The sequence below is a fragment of the Stegostoma tigrinum genome, chromosome 18, assembly GCF_030684315.1.
Source record: "Stegostoma tigrinum isolate sSteTig4 chromosome 18, sSteTig4.hap1, whole genome shotgun sequence".
In the NCBI taxonomy this organism is placed as follows: Eukaryota; Metazoa; Chordata; class Chondrichthyes; order Orectolobiformes; family Stegostomatidae; genus Stegostoma; species Stegostoma tigrinum.
The window spans coordinates 34,387,145-34,403,619 of NC_081371.1; the positions used below are offsets into that span (position 1 = coordinate 34,387,145).

General features: G+C 39.7%; 1 protein-coding gene across 1 annotated transcript in view; it reads left to right on the forward strand.

Annotated features, from left to right (window-relative positions):
• The first annotated feature begins 453 nt into the window (after positions 1–453).
• Positions 454–16,475, forward strand: part of LOC125461070 (F-actin-capping protein subunit alpha-2) — a 40,946-nt gene continuing 24,924 nt past the window's right edge. The window contains exons 1-2 of the mRNA XM_048549421.2: positions 454–545; positions 12,219–12,282. Coding sequence (XP_048405378.1) covers positions 507–545; positions 12,219–12,282 — 103 coding nt within the window. The 5' untranslated portion in view covers positions 454–506. The remainder of the gene's footprint in view (positions 546–12,218; positions 12,283–16,475) is intronic.

The window sequence follows — 16,475 nt, forward strand, 5'->3', positions numbered from 1 at the left end:
AATGGGAAAAAGAAGAAAGGCAAAACCAAGCCTAAGTAAGATATACGGTCAGGGAGTAAAACAAAAAGTTTTTTTTAAATTGAGTCAGCAAAAGATGCGATTCAGCTGGCTTTGAACCAAACTGTTTGTATCCTTTGCCATCTTTTGTAACTCAACGTATTTACGTTGTAAATTAAAATTTGTGAACAATGCGTTAATACTGACGTGAATGACGGTCCTTAAAAAAAAGTCACCATTAAATGAACTGCACTGAACAAGTTTAAAATACACTTTGAACGCCGCGCTCCCACTGATCCCTCCGTTAGAGGGCGCGGGTGTAGGTGTGGAGAAGGCGCGCACGCTCAGCTTCGCCCTTGTGCGGTTATGGAGGAGGTAAGGACGCGCACGCATGGTCGCTGGCTCCATCGCGGGGGAGGAGGCTGGAGGGGCGCGCACGCTGGCGTTTTACCCAGGATGCGGCGGGTGAGCGCGGGGCCGCGCGTCAGTTATTTACAGCCCGGGCCAAGATGGCGGATCATGAGGAGCAGGTATCGGAGGAGGAGAAGGTGAGAGTGGCGGCGATAGCCGTGCTTGTTGTAACTGAACGAATGGCCCTGCTTCTTTTGTCCGACTCACTCTCTCTCTGCACCCAGTAAAAGGGTTGAACACGGGATGAGCGGCTAGTAGTTGATGGGATATGGGGGCCGTGCCCTGCCCTGCCCGGGGCGGTTACTTTTTGGGCCAGAGCCACTTTTATTTTTAGCTCGGCTATTGCCGGCCGCACTCCTTGTACGGTCGTCGCACGGTGGATGCCGAGGCACCGATCCCACTGCTTCCAATTTAAAACAAAACCCGGAGTAGGGGACAGGGCCCGTGTGGCCTCGGGAAGTGGGGTTCGGGGTTAGCGGTCGGGGTGGGGTCTCTACCCTCTTCCTCTTCACTCTGGCCTGTGGAGTGGCCGCATCTCGACTGTTGCACCCGGCCTGCATGTTGGGTCCAGGGACTGCTCCGTTTGGGTCCAGTGTCCGGACGCCAGGGCGTGGCACCGGGGAATAGCCGGTGTCCGCATGTTGTAATCTTTATGAATTGTCAATCTCAAACGCACTCGAATCGGTCAATGGGGAAACTAAAGGAGCTACTTAGGGTAGAACAGTAAGTAAATACTGAAAGGAATACCCAGGCTAAATTTCAGTTTCTTTCTGCCCTTTCCCATTCTGTCATTCCATTTTATTAGATTTGTTGGCTCAGTTTACAAATTTGTGATCAATTTAACTGCCTTTGCCCTTTTTTATCTTAATTGCCAGAAGTAGCAGCTTTGCCAAACGTTCCTCTTTGTACCTCCCCCCCCCAACCAAGCACTTACTTGGAGTCATGTTAACATCTGAAGGAGTGCTTGCTAATCAATCTGCAAAAATAGTACTATAGGCCTTCAACTGTGTCCATATCTTACATTTTACTTTATTGGAAATTCATTGTGCTCGTTCAGTCTGGTCAGCACATCATTGAGCCCTTGACTAATATCTAACTTGAGGACATTGCAACTTATATGTAAAAGTGAATATAGGATGCAGTTACTTTGTTTTCCAAGTGATAACGTGCTCATGTCACTGTATCTCGTCCCTAGATTTCGTGCAAAGATAAAACTGTCAAATTGGGTTATTTAGTTTATTAAAAAGTAGTTTTATGATGCTAGTGTGCAAAGCAGAACTATATCAAATCTAATTGTTTTCTTAATAGTCGGGAGGGAACAAGAGGGTTTAGTATTGTGATGTCTGAAACGGTTGAAGAAACTTTTGTGATTCTGATTAACCAAGATTGACATGGCTGCTCTCCACATCCAAACTAAATTGTTTAATAGTTAAACATCTTGGTGCGCTCCTTGTTTCAATTGGAGGCAACGCTGATTTTATGTTGTTACTGAAACTTTTGTTCACTGCACCTGTAAATTGGTGATGTACAATTTACCGGAAAGGAAGCTTGATTTCTTAAGTGAACATTCAACAGTTTGTTTTGCTTGTGATTTTAAAGAATGAAAAGTCAATCATTTTACACTTTTGGGTGTAATGTTTGTTTTTGTAATATCATTCTGGAGCAGTAAACTACATTTATGTAGTGATGGAAGACTGTCCAAAGTTGCATTAATAATTTGGTAATCTGACATCGTGGCTATGTAACCGGGTACGTGATATAAAGTCTCACACTATTTCCTTTTCATGTTTGCAAAACTTTTTAACTGTTTTGCTTTATGCTTATGACTGTTCACTTGCATTCCTTAGCAAGTATTAAACAGCTCACATCAGCTTTTATAAGTTATGGAGCAACTTAATTTTGTGGATTATTGCTAGCCCTGTTATTCAACAATCTATCCAGTTAGAAAAACATGATTGGTCATTCCACTTTTAAAGCATGTCAGGTCACTTGCAGTCTGCTGAGTCTAGTATATAATGATAAATGGATTCTTGTCAGAAATCTTTTGAGTTGGAACACCATCTTCCATAGTTTTAAGAAAAACACTTAATTGCTCCTTGAAATGTGCTTATCTCATGACTGAAATTGTGTGTATATGAAACTCTTTCCTCCGAGGGTAAAAATGTCATTGGCTGACTGCTCCCTTTGGCATAAATCCTTGAACCGTATGTTGAAATAGAAGTATTGATTAGTCAACTTAGTTTGTGATCTGTTACTTTTTTGAGAAAGTATAACAGAAATTACATCAAGTATTCTAGAAAATCTGTTTTAAGTATGCCAAAAATACACTTTTGCCCATTTCTAATATTGATTTAGTGCCGGTAATGGAGGGAAATATCCTTTAGGTCTTTGCGTATCTTGCGAAGTTAAGGTGAAATATTTCCTGTTTGAAAATGTAACAGTAAGCAGATTTTACCAAATATTTAGTAAAAGGACTAGTCAAGATAGAACTATTGGTCCACTGACTCAATGCCATTCTCAGACTTGGAGACAACATTTTTTCACTCTGTCCCTGACTCTTCACCCAACACACCTGCAATCTTTGGAGAGGCAAAGTAAAACAAATTGAAACAATGATTAATTTCAGGATCAAATTTTAACTCCAATTTCCTGAAATAGTTGGGTGTGTTCCAGTGTAGCATGATGACTAGGGAGGAATCACCTGCCACAATCTAATCTACAGAGTTCTGCTGAGTTAAGGGAGGCTGCAAGAATTCCATTGAAGTTGCAGTATTTATACACTTCATTCAGTCTTTTTAACTAAAACTGTTTATTGCAAGTCAGAACAACTGTGTTCTCTCATAACGATTAATTAGGAGTTGTCTTCTACTGAGCAGTTCTCAGAAGTAATTACATTTATTGGGTTTGTAATGATAGAGCAATATTTGGTGTCTGATATGCATCATGTGACATTTATGGTCCTTTTGAGCATTTTTGACCCAATTTCTGAAACATGTTGCAGTGTTTTAAAATATTTGGTATTTGTTTCTTTTAGAAGTTCATTTTTAACAATAAATACGTTTGAGAAATTGATGTTTGAATTCATCACAAACTTCCAAATAATGTAAATGCCATCAAGAAACAAGCTTAAAAGCAGAAGTTAGCATAGCTAGAAGTATGGTAATCATGATTCAGTATTTAGGAGTGGTTAACGGTCTGTTGCAGTCCAGACCAACTGTCCCAGATATTTCGTTGTCACTTTCATGCAAAGGTAAGGCACACATTAAATCAACTAGAAAATATTCTGAGGTTTGAGATAATGGACTATTAATTTATCATGGCCCATGTACGTAAAGAAAAGTCTGAAGGTAAATGTTAGATTAGAAATAAATTTTGGAGCTGGGTCTTATTGATAGTGGTCATGCATTTACTGCCCAACTGTGTGCTTGAATAGAACGAGAAAATATGTCCATGGCTATTATGGTCAGGGAGAGGATTTCACTTCTGGGTTTTGATACTTGTATTATATATTCAGACTGACATTTGGAGCAGGCATGGTGCTAATGAGCTGGCACTGTGCATGAATTGGGAAGTGACTAAGTATTTAATGTAGGCTTGGAAAATGAGTCCAATCCTCCTCATGTAGTAGAGGAGTATTGGGGGGAAAATAATGCAGAAAGCAATTTACCAGAAGAATGTGGATTAGAATAATGAAATGAACTAGTTATAAATGAGGAAAGATTGTGACAGTTAAGCAATTGGACAGCATTGGACAGTTTGCCAAGTTGAGAACTCTAGCTGAGATGAGATTTGAAGGAGCCATAGCATACCAGATTTGAGTGAACTTAAAAAGGGAATTGCCAAGTTGCATGGTAAGCATGCTCATTTTGAATAGTGTTGATTTTATAGTGAAAAGATTAAGTTGAACATACTAAAGTTGAAGAGACATGACCAATGTTCTTAAGAATGAAAATAATGAAAGGGGAGAGATGAAAAGAATTTCTTTTAGATAAGGAAAGTTGAAGGAGTAGGAAGAGTTTTTGAAAACGTTTTAGAACAATCAAGTATTTTATGAATGTCAGGAGTAATTTGTAGAAAAGATTGACATGTCAGTGAGAAATTTGCAAATTTATTTAAGTGCATCTTGGTCTAAAATGATATCTGTGAAGCGAATTCTAAGGTAGTTGAGTGAGATGAATAATATTGAGAGAAAATGACAATACTTAAGCTAAAGGAAGACAACACCAGGTTTCCATGGGATACATCTGAGGATCTGGAGATTGAAAATTGTAATACTGTAGAAACTATTTCAGGACTAGATGATTGTCAGAGAATGAGCAGGCAGCCAGTGTCATCAGTATTTTGAAGGAAGGTAATGTAACAAGGTTATTTGTGGATGGGTTAGCGTGAGATTTTTGGTAAATTAGTCTTTAAATTTAAAAGTAAAAGAGAAATTATTTAGGTGGAGGAAATAGTCAACATAAAGCGATAATAATACTTGTGAAATTTTTATCTATCATGTCATGAGGGAAGGATTGCATTGGGATTGCAGTGGGTTTAACTATGCATAAACTTCGGAAAATCTGACAAGGCAGAAATGAGATTGTTCTATGCATTTTGGCAGAAAAAAACAAATTCTGAAAGGAACAGGAGGAGGCATTCGGACCCTCGAGCCTGCTGTGCTGTTTGGTAGGATTGTGGCTGATATTCCTCATCATCTTTCCCTGTAACATTTGACACTCCTACTGATTTAAGAATCTGTATACTTCAGCCTTAAATACGTACGAGGACTCTGCTGTCGAGACCTGAGAGATCAATGAATTCAAATACTTCCAACCCTCAAATTTCTACTCATCTCTGACTTAAATTCATGTCCCTTTGTTCCGAGACAATGCCTTCTCATCCTAAACACTCCCATAAGGGAAACATCCTATCAGCATTTGATGTCAAGCCTTTTAATGTGCTGCTTAAGTGGGAAGTGTTGAACTTAAGGATTTCAGCTGTCAGTGTTTGAGTTATGATGTTTACAGCTAGGTGAAAGGGGTGAATTGGCTCTCCTGGTTGCAAATAGTTTTAATTCATTTTAGCTAGGTGTGCTATCATGTCAGTTAAAACATGTTACTGTTCAAAATTAACCAATAACCAAATTTTCGAGTGAAATGGGAATTTTGTAAAAAGAAAAATCAATTGATATCAAGCACACATTCTCACGTATAAAATTTTGAAAAGTGAAAGTATCAAGTACATGAAGAATAAGCAGTTTAAAAAGTTTAGGAACGTTTGAGTTGTCTCAGTTGAAACGGAGATTACCACTATGCAGTTGACGTCTTGTATCCTCAGCAATCGTGAAATTTGTAGTACCCTTCACTTCTCAGTAAAAGGATATTTTTGGTTCCATTGTCTTTCCAAGCTTGATATTTACAGTCAGCCCTTTCATAACAATGTGTAACGTCTCATAAGTGTAAGCTAAAGTACAAAATGAGTTTCTTGACATTGACTCAGTTGCTGTGTTTAATGCCTTTTAGAAAACTTTATTTATTCCACATTGTTTGCCTGAATATGCCTCAAACTGTGGCCAGGTGATCACGGAACCGTTTTCAATCAATGTTTCTTCATTTTTTAACAGACCATGAGGGTCTTTGGTATGGAAGGTGGAAAACTGGTACAGTAACCTAATTTTACTGCTATTAAGCATGTAGTTGGTTAAAAACACTGAACAGTTAAGGCAAATGATATGTATGTAATCTTTCCAAACTTAGGATGTCTGTATTTAAGGCTGGAGTGATAGTCTGTATATGTTTCACAACATATCAAGATCTTAAGAAACGAATTGAGTCATTATGTAATAAATAACGTGTTCAGTTTTTGTTGCACACTCTAGTGTTGATAGATGAACACTTGATCATCATTAAAAATGACTGCAATCTTTTCTTCCCTAACTTTATCAAAACTCCAGATATTGTATGCTGACCACACCCTTCATGAGGTAACTAAAATGAATCAAGTTGATTTATTTATAAAAGAGGATTTTTATAAATAAAATCTTGGGGTATCAAATCCCTGATCAAGGTGGATTGTATCCCTGCACCTGTTGGAAAGTAGGGAACAGAGGTAGTGGGCGATCAAAAAGCAATTCAGAGGGAGTAATGCCAGAAGATGGGGAGGTTAGCTATTGTGAATCCTATGCAGGAAGAGGAACGTGAACAATCAAAAAATGTTCTGAAGTAGGGTCCTGACCTGAAACATCAACTTTTCTACTCTAATGCTGCTTGACCTGCTGTGTTCCTCCAGCTCAACACTGTTGTCTCTTGAAGCAAATTATAGACAAATTAGCTCAAGCTTACAGTAGCAATTCTTAACCAAAGTGCAGTAGCATTATAGCACAGATTGCGAAAGAGGGAAGTGGTATTCAACCAGCCTCATTGAATTCTTGAAGAATTGACCAGGCAATTACATAAGGATAATGTAAAATCTTAGAATTATTTTGCCCCTTGTGCCTGCACCAATTCTGTTCTTAGTGCCAACATCCTGCCTCTCCTTCCCCCACCCCACCATCACTGCAAGCCATTTCTAACCACATAATCATCCAATAGCCTCTTGAATGTTGAAGTTGAATATGCCTCTTCCATGTTTCCAGGTCGTGCATTCCATGTCCTAATTACCTGCAGTCTTTTTAACATCATCCTACATTTGTACATCACTTTTGTTCTTCTGCCGTTTCGTTCTTTTTCTTTTGACTGGGTGCAGTCTCTGTATTTACTCTGTCCAGTCTTCTCTCTATTCAAAATTGTTATCAAACCTCCCCTCGAAGTGATATATTCCTGTACATAGATGTTACATATTTGAAATTCTAAAGGTTTTTGAGGTATATTCAATTCAGGTCACACTTGTGGGTGTGGAGGGTTGCAATCGGGCGGTGGCAAAATGGTTAATGAGCTGAGTAGGGGTTGAAGCTACCTGCTCAAATTAAAAGAACGGCATAAATGGTGCTGAGATCATAAAGATATTAAACATATCTTCACTTACAGGTGAGACCAAAAGTAGGAGCCAGAGAGAATTGCTAGTGAAACCTATAGTGTGTTCAGGAGAGACCTCTATCCAGAGAGATGAAAGTAAAAAGTAAAACTCACTATGGTAATGAGTAATTGAGGTAAATAGCATAGATACGTTCAAGAGGTGGCAAAAATACATCACGTGAGAAAAAAGTGAAAGGATATTTTAAAATTAGCTGAAATTGTATGGGAGGGAGCTTCTGTGATATCCAAAACGCTAGCATGTATCTGATCTTTCCTGTGCTGTGGACACATTAGTCAGTTTACCTAGCTGAAATATATTACATTCCGTTTTCAAGGCCCATGGTAATATTTTTGCACTGAACTTCCTCAACCTTTTTTTCTCCCTCACATATCTAGATTCACCTTGAGTATTTTTATTTGTATCAACTACATTGTGGTGGTGGAATAGTGTGTATAGATATACAGTTTTTTGACAACCAAATTATTGCGTGACACTTTACAGTTGAGTAAGGAGAATAGATCCCTGACAAATTATAGCAAAAGTAGTTCTCCTATAACGTGTTAGTTGTGTTCCGGTAAAAATTGCTACAGGGAAATCACTAACTGTACAGCAGAAAGTTTGCATCATCCAAACAGTGTGCACTATTCCTTAATCAGGTTACAACTAATTTGTGCTAATGAAACATGAGTTATAGCAGAACTACCTGTAAAGGAAAACTTAACAGTAAATTCTTATTTTAATAAGAGTTACAAATGAAAGCTAGAGAAGTTGAAATTTCAATCAGAAATTCTGGATGAACGGTATCCTGGGTAAAAGGCCTTCTAGAGAAGACCCAATGGATGCCCTGACTGCATATATTAGGGTTCTTGGCTGTCAACTGGAGGTGGATGTCGTCCGTTGCATTTGTACTTGATGCAAATACGTTTTGAGGTTTTTTAATGTATAAAATGAAAAAAAAACTTTGCCTGGAAAGGTTATTTGAATCAGATTGTTTAGAAGCACCAAAATGTCATTGGTATGATATTTGGCTAGAAGCTAGACCTCTGAACTGTGCAAAGCGCACATTAAGTGTGGACTCTTTATATTGTGAAGGGTGGAAAGTGAGAAACAAATGTTTAACTATTATAGCCTTTCCCTTGAAAGTTTGGAAAAACGCCACTGTTGTACTTTCTAAGAGCTGAAGTAGAGTGTAAGGATTGTTTGATCCCTGATTTAGCTATAATCTAAAAAATACATTTTCTTACTTGATGTCTGCATAAATGATAAAGTCTAACACAAGTGTTGGATCAAACTGGACTTGAAGATCTTTTGGCCCAAATGGTGGACTTGTGTCCCATGTGTCAGAGGATGGGGCATCACATTCTAAGCTGCAAAGGTTTGTTTTATTTTTTAAAATATCTACCTGTTTACATGTATAATGGCCTACTTCTGTCATCAAGGATCAGAAATTAAATCCGTGCAGACACTATTTCGAAAATGTTGGTATCAGCCCTGGAACAATGGTCTCTTTTTTTTAAACTGGGAGAGATGGGACATAGGTCATGTCAGAGAAATTGGGGAAGAATCTAAAGTGTTTTGGTGATGTGATGCTGAAGCTCAAGTCATTTGCATGTGGCAGAGAATAGAAAATTGGAATAGGGAGGTATCAGTGAGGGGGAAGGAATTACCACTTGGCCCACTAACTATGGCTCACTTAATGCCATTTAATATTTGTGGGCTTACCCATGACATTATCTGGTTGGTGCTCTGTCCAGAATATGAAGTCTGTGCTAGAAATTTTAATGTTAGTTTGGTCATGATTAATAAATCCAGAATCAGCGTCCAGTCTAAATATTGTAGGTTGTTTATAGAAAGTTTGTGTGTTTGGACTTTCCCTATAAATGTTAAACAGATGGTGTTTGCAACACATTGACATAAAAGATCCCATAGCACTATTTAAGGAGTAGAGGTGTTCTCCAGGTGTCTTGGTTAATACTTATCCCTCAGTAAACACCACAAACGCAAATTATTTGGTCATTATGTCATTCGTGTGTATGGAATACTGCTATGTGCAAATTGCCTGTTCTTATTACAGCAGTGACTGCATTTTAAAGTATTTAAATTATCTGGAAAGAGTGCTAGAACATTTGAAGTTAGGAATTACGCTACACAAGTGCATTTTTTTAAACCAACTCAGTAGTTTTAACTTGATGTAAATTCTGATGAGATATATTGTATAACTGCAACATCATTCATGACAAGTATACTGCAGTTGGGTGTGTTTTTAAAAATCTGAATTTGTGATTCTTTTTCAAATTTGGAACAATCTTTTTTGGCAACTATTCCATTTTCTTCCATTCATTTTGTATGTTTTTTTAGTTTAATTGTGGGGTTTCATTTATGATTCAGGGAGTCAAATGATTAAGGGTTCAAGTGCCTTTCCAGAGATTTGAGCATATTTTGACTGACTTCAGTGCAGTGTTATCCTTCAGTTTTGGTTTAATGTCTCAACTGAGTCTGCTCACTTGGGTATAAGATTCTATAATTTGAAGAGCAGGAAGTTTTCTTAAAAAGAATTACTTACACCAATAACCAGACCAGTGTTTTGAATTAGCTGCTGCACTTCCTACAGTGCAATCATGTGTACAAAAGTAGTTTATTTTTTATTAATAGAATGTGGATGTCATTGTCAGGCATTTATTCCTAATCATTCTTGAGAATCTGGTAGTTGGTACTATCATGACCTACAGCAGTGCTTATTCTGATATATTAATATCCGCATTGCCATTAGGAAGGGAGTTTTAACCCAGTGATGGTGAAGGAATGCAGTGACAGTTTGAAGTCACACATCATCCTGACTTAGAGGGGAACATGCAGGTGGATGTGTTCTCCTGCATCGTTCCCTTTTTTAGTGGTAGATGTCACTGATTTGGAAGGTTCTGTTGAAGGAGTCTTGGTAAGTTACAGTATTGCATCATGTATGATCATATGTGATGCACTCACTGGTGGTGAAGGGAGCAACTGTTGAAGGTGGCAAGTGAGGTGCCAATCAAGTGGGCTGCTTTGTCCTGGAAGGTGTTGAACTGATAGCTTTTGTAGCTGTACTTATCCAGGCAAATGAAGGTTATTCTGTCACGTTCCAAACTTGCACCTCGCAAATGGTGGACTAACATTGGAGAGATAGGAGCAAATTGCTTGGCACAAAATTCCTACCCTCTATTGATCTAGTAGCCACTGTATGATATGGCTGGTCAGTTACAGTTAAGTCAGTGTAGCCCTCTGGTAGAAAATTCAGCAAAAGTATGCATTGAGCATCAAAGGGCAATGGTTAGATTCTCCTCTTGGTGATGGTTATTGCTCAATACTTGTGTATCATGTAAGTTGCTGGTCACTTAAAAACTTGAGCCTGAGTATTGTCCAGATTTTGCTGCTTCCTGTGCGAACAGGAATTGCAAGTGGTGCTGAGCATGCCCATTTTTGACCTTTATTATGGGGGAAAGTCCATTGAAGCAGCTGAAGGTTGAGTTTGGGCCAGCATACTGTGTAACCCCTGCAGTGATGTCTTGTGGCTGAGAGAATTGAACTTCAGTAGGAGCGGTTAGCTGTGTCTTGCCAAGTTTGCTTCCAGTCTGGGGAATTTCCCCAAATTCCCATTGACTGATTTTGTAGGACTTCTTGATTCTATGCTTAAATGATGCTTTGGCAAGGGAAAACCCCCTTGCCTTCCGAGTTATACTTCATGTTTGCAGCAAGGATGTAATGAAGCCAAGAATAGAGGGGGTCCTCGTAGAACTCGAGCTTGCCGTCCATAAGCAGGTAATGATTTGCAATTGCCACTTGATAGCACTGTCAGCAATTCCTTCCATCGCTTTATTAAAGACCAAAAGTAGATTGGTTGATTCTTTGGCCATGTTAAATTTGTCCTGCTTTTTGTAGAAAAGATATACCTATGCAGTTTTGTTAGCTCTGGATTTCTCCCACAGAAAGTATCCTTTCTACATTCACTGTGTAAATCCCCTCAGGATCTTGTGTTTCAATTAAGCCAGCTCAGACTCTTTCAAACTCTGGTCTCTCCTGACTAGCCTTTCCTAATAGGGCAATTGGCTAATTTCAAATATTAGTTTGAAGCAGTTCAGAGACATTAAAATCCTTCTATCCCTGTGGTCACCAGTGTACTGTACACTGTCCTTCACCATGGACTACTATGTTAAGAAATACACTGATGCTTTGGGACAATTACATGGAATGCTAACTGACACCAAAGTGATAATTATGGATAAATTAGCAATGTTTACAATGCACTGAAGTTTTTTCCACATGCATTGTAAGATTATTAAGCCTGAATGGTGAAGTTCAAGCTGACTCTAGCCAAATACAATTCACTGCAGTTTTCAAGTGAAATGAATGAAGGAAACTAGTCTATTAGGATAATTTTGCAATATGCTGGTAGTATTGTACATAGTCATGAGTAATGAGAGTTGATACCACTGAAACTAACAAAACACTTCAAAGGTATGGATTAAAGAAAATCTCTGATTTGACTCTGTGGCATGCCGTGCATGCCTATCAACAAATAGGCATTTTGAATGTTATTATAAGACATAAGTGTATAGTTGAGTCTGATTAATTTCCTTTTTTTACAAGTGATCTGTAATATACAGAAGGTTTAAAAAAGGAGTATTTAATCCAATAAGATTTGTTTTGATCAAGTTGCTTATCCTTTTTCCTACCATAATTGTCCTTGATTAAAATTTGTAGGAATGTAAAACCTGAGCTATTTTAAACTTGAATGCAAGTTGTGGGTGAAAATTAATTAGAAAATTTTTTAATTACAGGTGCGCATAGCAGCAAACTTCATTATTCATGCTCCACCAGGAGAATTCAATGAAGTTTTCAATGGTAAGTCTTGTTAAATTGCTTATGGTGGCTGTGCCTTTTCATTTCATTTGTCAGACTACAATTCAAAAGTTTGATTATCTGCTTGAAGTTTGTGTGTTACAAGCTTGTAGAAAATATGGGATGACTTCTGTAGTTATAGTTAGTATGTAGGAATACAGCATGAAACCTTATGTATTTGCCATTTCAAAGTTTGTGTCAAGCATCTTGAGTAAAATGGAAAATGTATAGGCTTTCCAAGAGGAGGAAAGTGTGAAATGTGCTACTGTTGTCTCGTTCATTGCTTATCAATATTACGAGTTCAGGGATGTGTTTTCCACTCTCCCGATCAGGCGATGTTTCACCTGATTTGATTTTTGTTTGCATACCTGGTAATCTGTGTAACCTGAGGAACTATATTGATATGAATATCTGAAGAAAACTGTTTCGCACATTTTAAAGGGACTGCTTCAACACAAGCTCCTAATGATGGAAGATTGTTCCCTTCATTAATCATTTGGTATGAGTTTTGCAGTCAAAATAGGGGAAATTAAGGTTGCAGGCATATGATAGCTGCCAAACAAAGTCTTTGTATACTTTTGAGTGCACATTTGGGCTAGTCAGAAGTTTTAAAACCAACAAACCCTCTGGGGGTATCATTCCCCTGTGGGAGCCAGAATAAAAATAGCAAGACTCTTCAAAACATAGTCAGTGTTCTTTTTAAGCTTTGCAGAGTCCAAACTGGGATGTACGAAGCAGGAATGTCAAATATTCTTATGTAGAGAAAGTGAAGTAAAGATGGATGGAATTAAGCAAAATAATGAGACATGGAAAGGATTTTTTAATGTTGTTAAATCTTCAAGACTGATCAACTTCTACAAGAACGAGTGTCTGCACTTTGAGGAATTAAATTTTCAAGACCAAAGGGTGCTGTGGTAGTCATAAGTGCAATTAATGCACCAGACCTGATCTCTCAGCAATAAATCCAACTTCTTCACATTGTGCATATTTCAGTGTCAAGTATGTCTGGTAGATTCTGTTCTAACATACCCATTGAAGTAGACTTGATCTGATTGCAACGACGGGTTTCCATATTTAACTGCGAATACTCCAGAAGTTACTGTCTGATTAACTTCTTTGTTATGGGGACTGTTAACAGCTACTTTAATGATTGTATGCAAGATTTGGGGCATTATCTTTGCCACTGACCCACTTTGATAAAGATTGTCTTGCTGACAGATGGGAAGAAAAGTAGATAGCTACTAGAAAGGTCTGTCTGGAGTTGGAATGTAGTGTTAAAAGAAATTCCTGTCAAGCCATAATGTTGGTCGTGTGAACTAATTTTAACCAAACACCTGGGAGATAAGATAATAAAATGTGAGGCTGGATGAACACAGCAGGCCAAGCAGCATCTCAGGAGCACAAAAGCTGACGTTTCGGGCCTAGACCCTTCATCAGAGAGGGGGATGGGGGGAGGGAACTGGAATAAATAGGGAGAGAGGGGGAGGCGGACCGAAGATGGAGAGTAAAGAAGATAGGTGGGGAGGGGAATTAAGGTTGCAGGCATATGATAGCTGCCAAACAAAGTCTTTGTATACTTTTGAGTGCACATTTGGGCTAGTCAGAAGTTTTAAAACCAACAAACCCTCTGGGGGTATCATTCCCCTGTGGGAGAATAATAACCTGGGAGATAATGTAGTTGTGTGAGTGCTTTGCAAATGTTTACTTTTAAAATAGTTAGTTAATTCCAGGGATCCTGTTAAGCTTTGCATTTATTGTCAATATTCATTACCTGGCAAGAATGGAGTGGGTCTCGGTGCTGAATCTGCTTCTAGAACTGCTGTTGCTTTTCTTGAAGGGTTTGCCAAGATGTTTAGTCTTTAGAAAAGTTTGATACAACAGAAGTGCTTTGTTAGGGTAGTTAAGGGTCCACTGTATTAGCATGGACTAGGTCACAAGAGCCAGTCCAGTGATAGCTGACTTGTTTAATCTCAACAATGATATTAGTAAACAGATGAAGTTGTCAGGCCTAATCATTCTTGCTATTCCTTTGTACTTCAGTTTCGTTCTACAAAAAAGAGACTTCGAATCACAACATGGTGTGTGAAAACTTGCACTTTTATTCATTGGCATGTTAATCCAGGCCTCTGGATTCAAAAGTAAAGAACACTTGTGCATTCTGTTGGTCTTAACCATCTTTACATATTTATCGGTTAACTTAGAATCCCTACAGTGTGGAAACAGGCCCTTCGGCCCAGCAAGTCCACACCAGCCAAACTTGAATAACCATTGAGATCGTTAACACAGCAATGTTGTCCATAAACTACTTTTTTGAATTGCTAATCAGGAATCAGTTATTAAACCTCAATCCCCTGTTAGCCATGCGTGCATATCTGAAATATATGGGAGAGGCAATGACCTAATGGTTTTAGTTCTGTGGACCTGGGTTCAAGTCCTGCCATGGACAGGTAGTGGGATTTTTGAATTCAATAAGTCCTGGAATTAAGAAACTACTAATGACAATGAAACCATTGTCAATTGTTGGAAAAACCCATCTGGCTCACTCATGTCCTTCAGGCCATTCCTGGCCTTTGGCCTACATGTGACACTAGACGTATAGCAGAGAGATTGAATCTCCACTGTCCTCTGAACTGACCCAGCTATACCTATTCGCTACAAAGTCTCAAAGAAATGAAACCAGATGGACAATGGCACCTCCCAGATGTGAACCATTTCAACTCCCCCTCCCATTCCTTAAATGGCATGCCCATCCTGGGCCTCCTGCAGTGCCATAATGATGCCACCCAAAGGTTGCAGGAACAGCAACTCATATTCTGCTTGGGAACCCTGCAGCCCAATGGTATCAATGTGGATTTCGCCAGCTTCAAAATCTCTCTCTTCTTCTCCCCCCCCCCCCCCCCCCCCCCCCACCCCCAACCACTGCGTCCCAAAACCAGTCCAGCTCATCCCTGCCTCCTTAACCTGTCCTTCCTCTCACCTATCCCCTCCTCCCCACCTCAAGCTGCACTTCCATTTTCTACCTACTAACCTCATCCCGCCCCCCTTGACCTGTCCGTCCTCCCCATACTGACCTATCCCCTCCTCCCCACCTGTCTTCTCCATCCATCTTTGGTCCGCCTCCCCCACACTCCTTATTTATTTTAGAATCCTCTCCCCATCCCCCTCTCTGATGAAGGGTCTAGGCCCAAAACATCAGCTTTTGTGCTCCAAAGACGCTGCTTGGCCTGTTGTGTTCAGCTAGCTCCACACTGTTATCTCAGACTCTGCATGGTGCTCCTTTAATGGCATCTGGGAGCTAATACCAGAATAGGGAGAGCTGTTTCACAGACTGGTAACGAAACAACCTGTCAAAAGGGTATTCATGGAATCCTATCTTACAATTCCCAGACGCTGCTGCCGCCGCCGCCATCCCTGGATATGTCCACTGCCACTGGCATGTGGCTGCCCAGTGGTATACAGTTGAAAGGGGAATGCCCTGGGAGACTTCAACATTGACTCGGGACCCCTGAAGTTTCATGGTTTCAGGTTAGACACAGGCAAAGAAATTTTCTGGTTACCATGTAATACTGTCCCTTGGCTGATGAATCAGTAGCTTTCCATGTTGATCAATATTTGGAGGAAGCAGTGAGGGTGTCAAGGGCACAAAATCTACTGCGTAGAGGATCTGTGTCCTCCACCGAGTGGCTCGGAAGTAACACTATTGATCCAGCTAGTGGGGTCCTAAAGACGTAGCTGTTAGAACAAGCCCGTGGAAGATCGGGAAACAAGAGGGGGGAAAGCATGTTTGACCTCATCCTTGGCATTCTGCTGGCTGCAGTGTATCTGTCATTGACAGTTTCAGTAAGAGTGACCACCTTGCAGTCACAGGAGACTAAATCCTACTTTCACGTTGAGAATAACACCCATGTTGTGTGACACTAGCACCATGCTAAATGGCCTGGACTTCGAACAGGTCTAGCAACTCCAAGGCTGGGCATCCATGAGGTGCTGTTGGCCATCAGAATTGTACTCCCAACACACTGCAACCTCATGGCATGGCATACCCCCTTTCAACCATTGCAGTCAAGCCAGGGGTAAACATTGATTCAATCGAGAGTGCAGGAGAGCATGCCAGGAGCAGCACGAGTCATACTTGAAAATGAGGTGTCAGTCTGGTGGAGCTACCAAACAGGATGACTTGCATGCCAAAAACATAA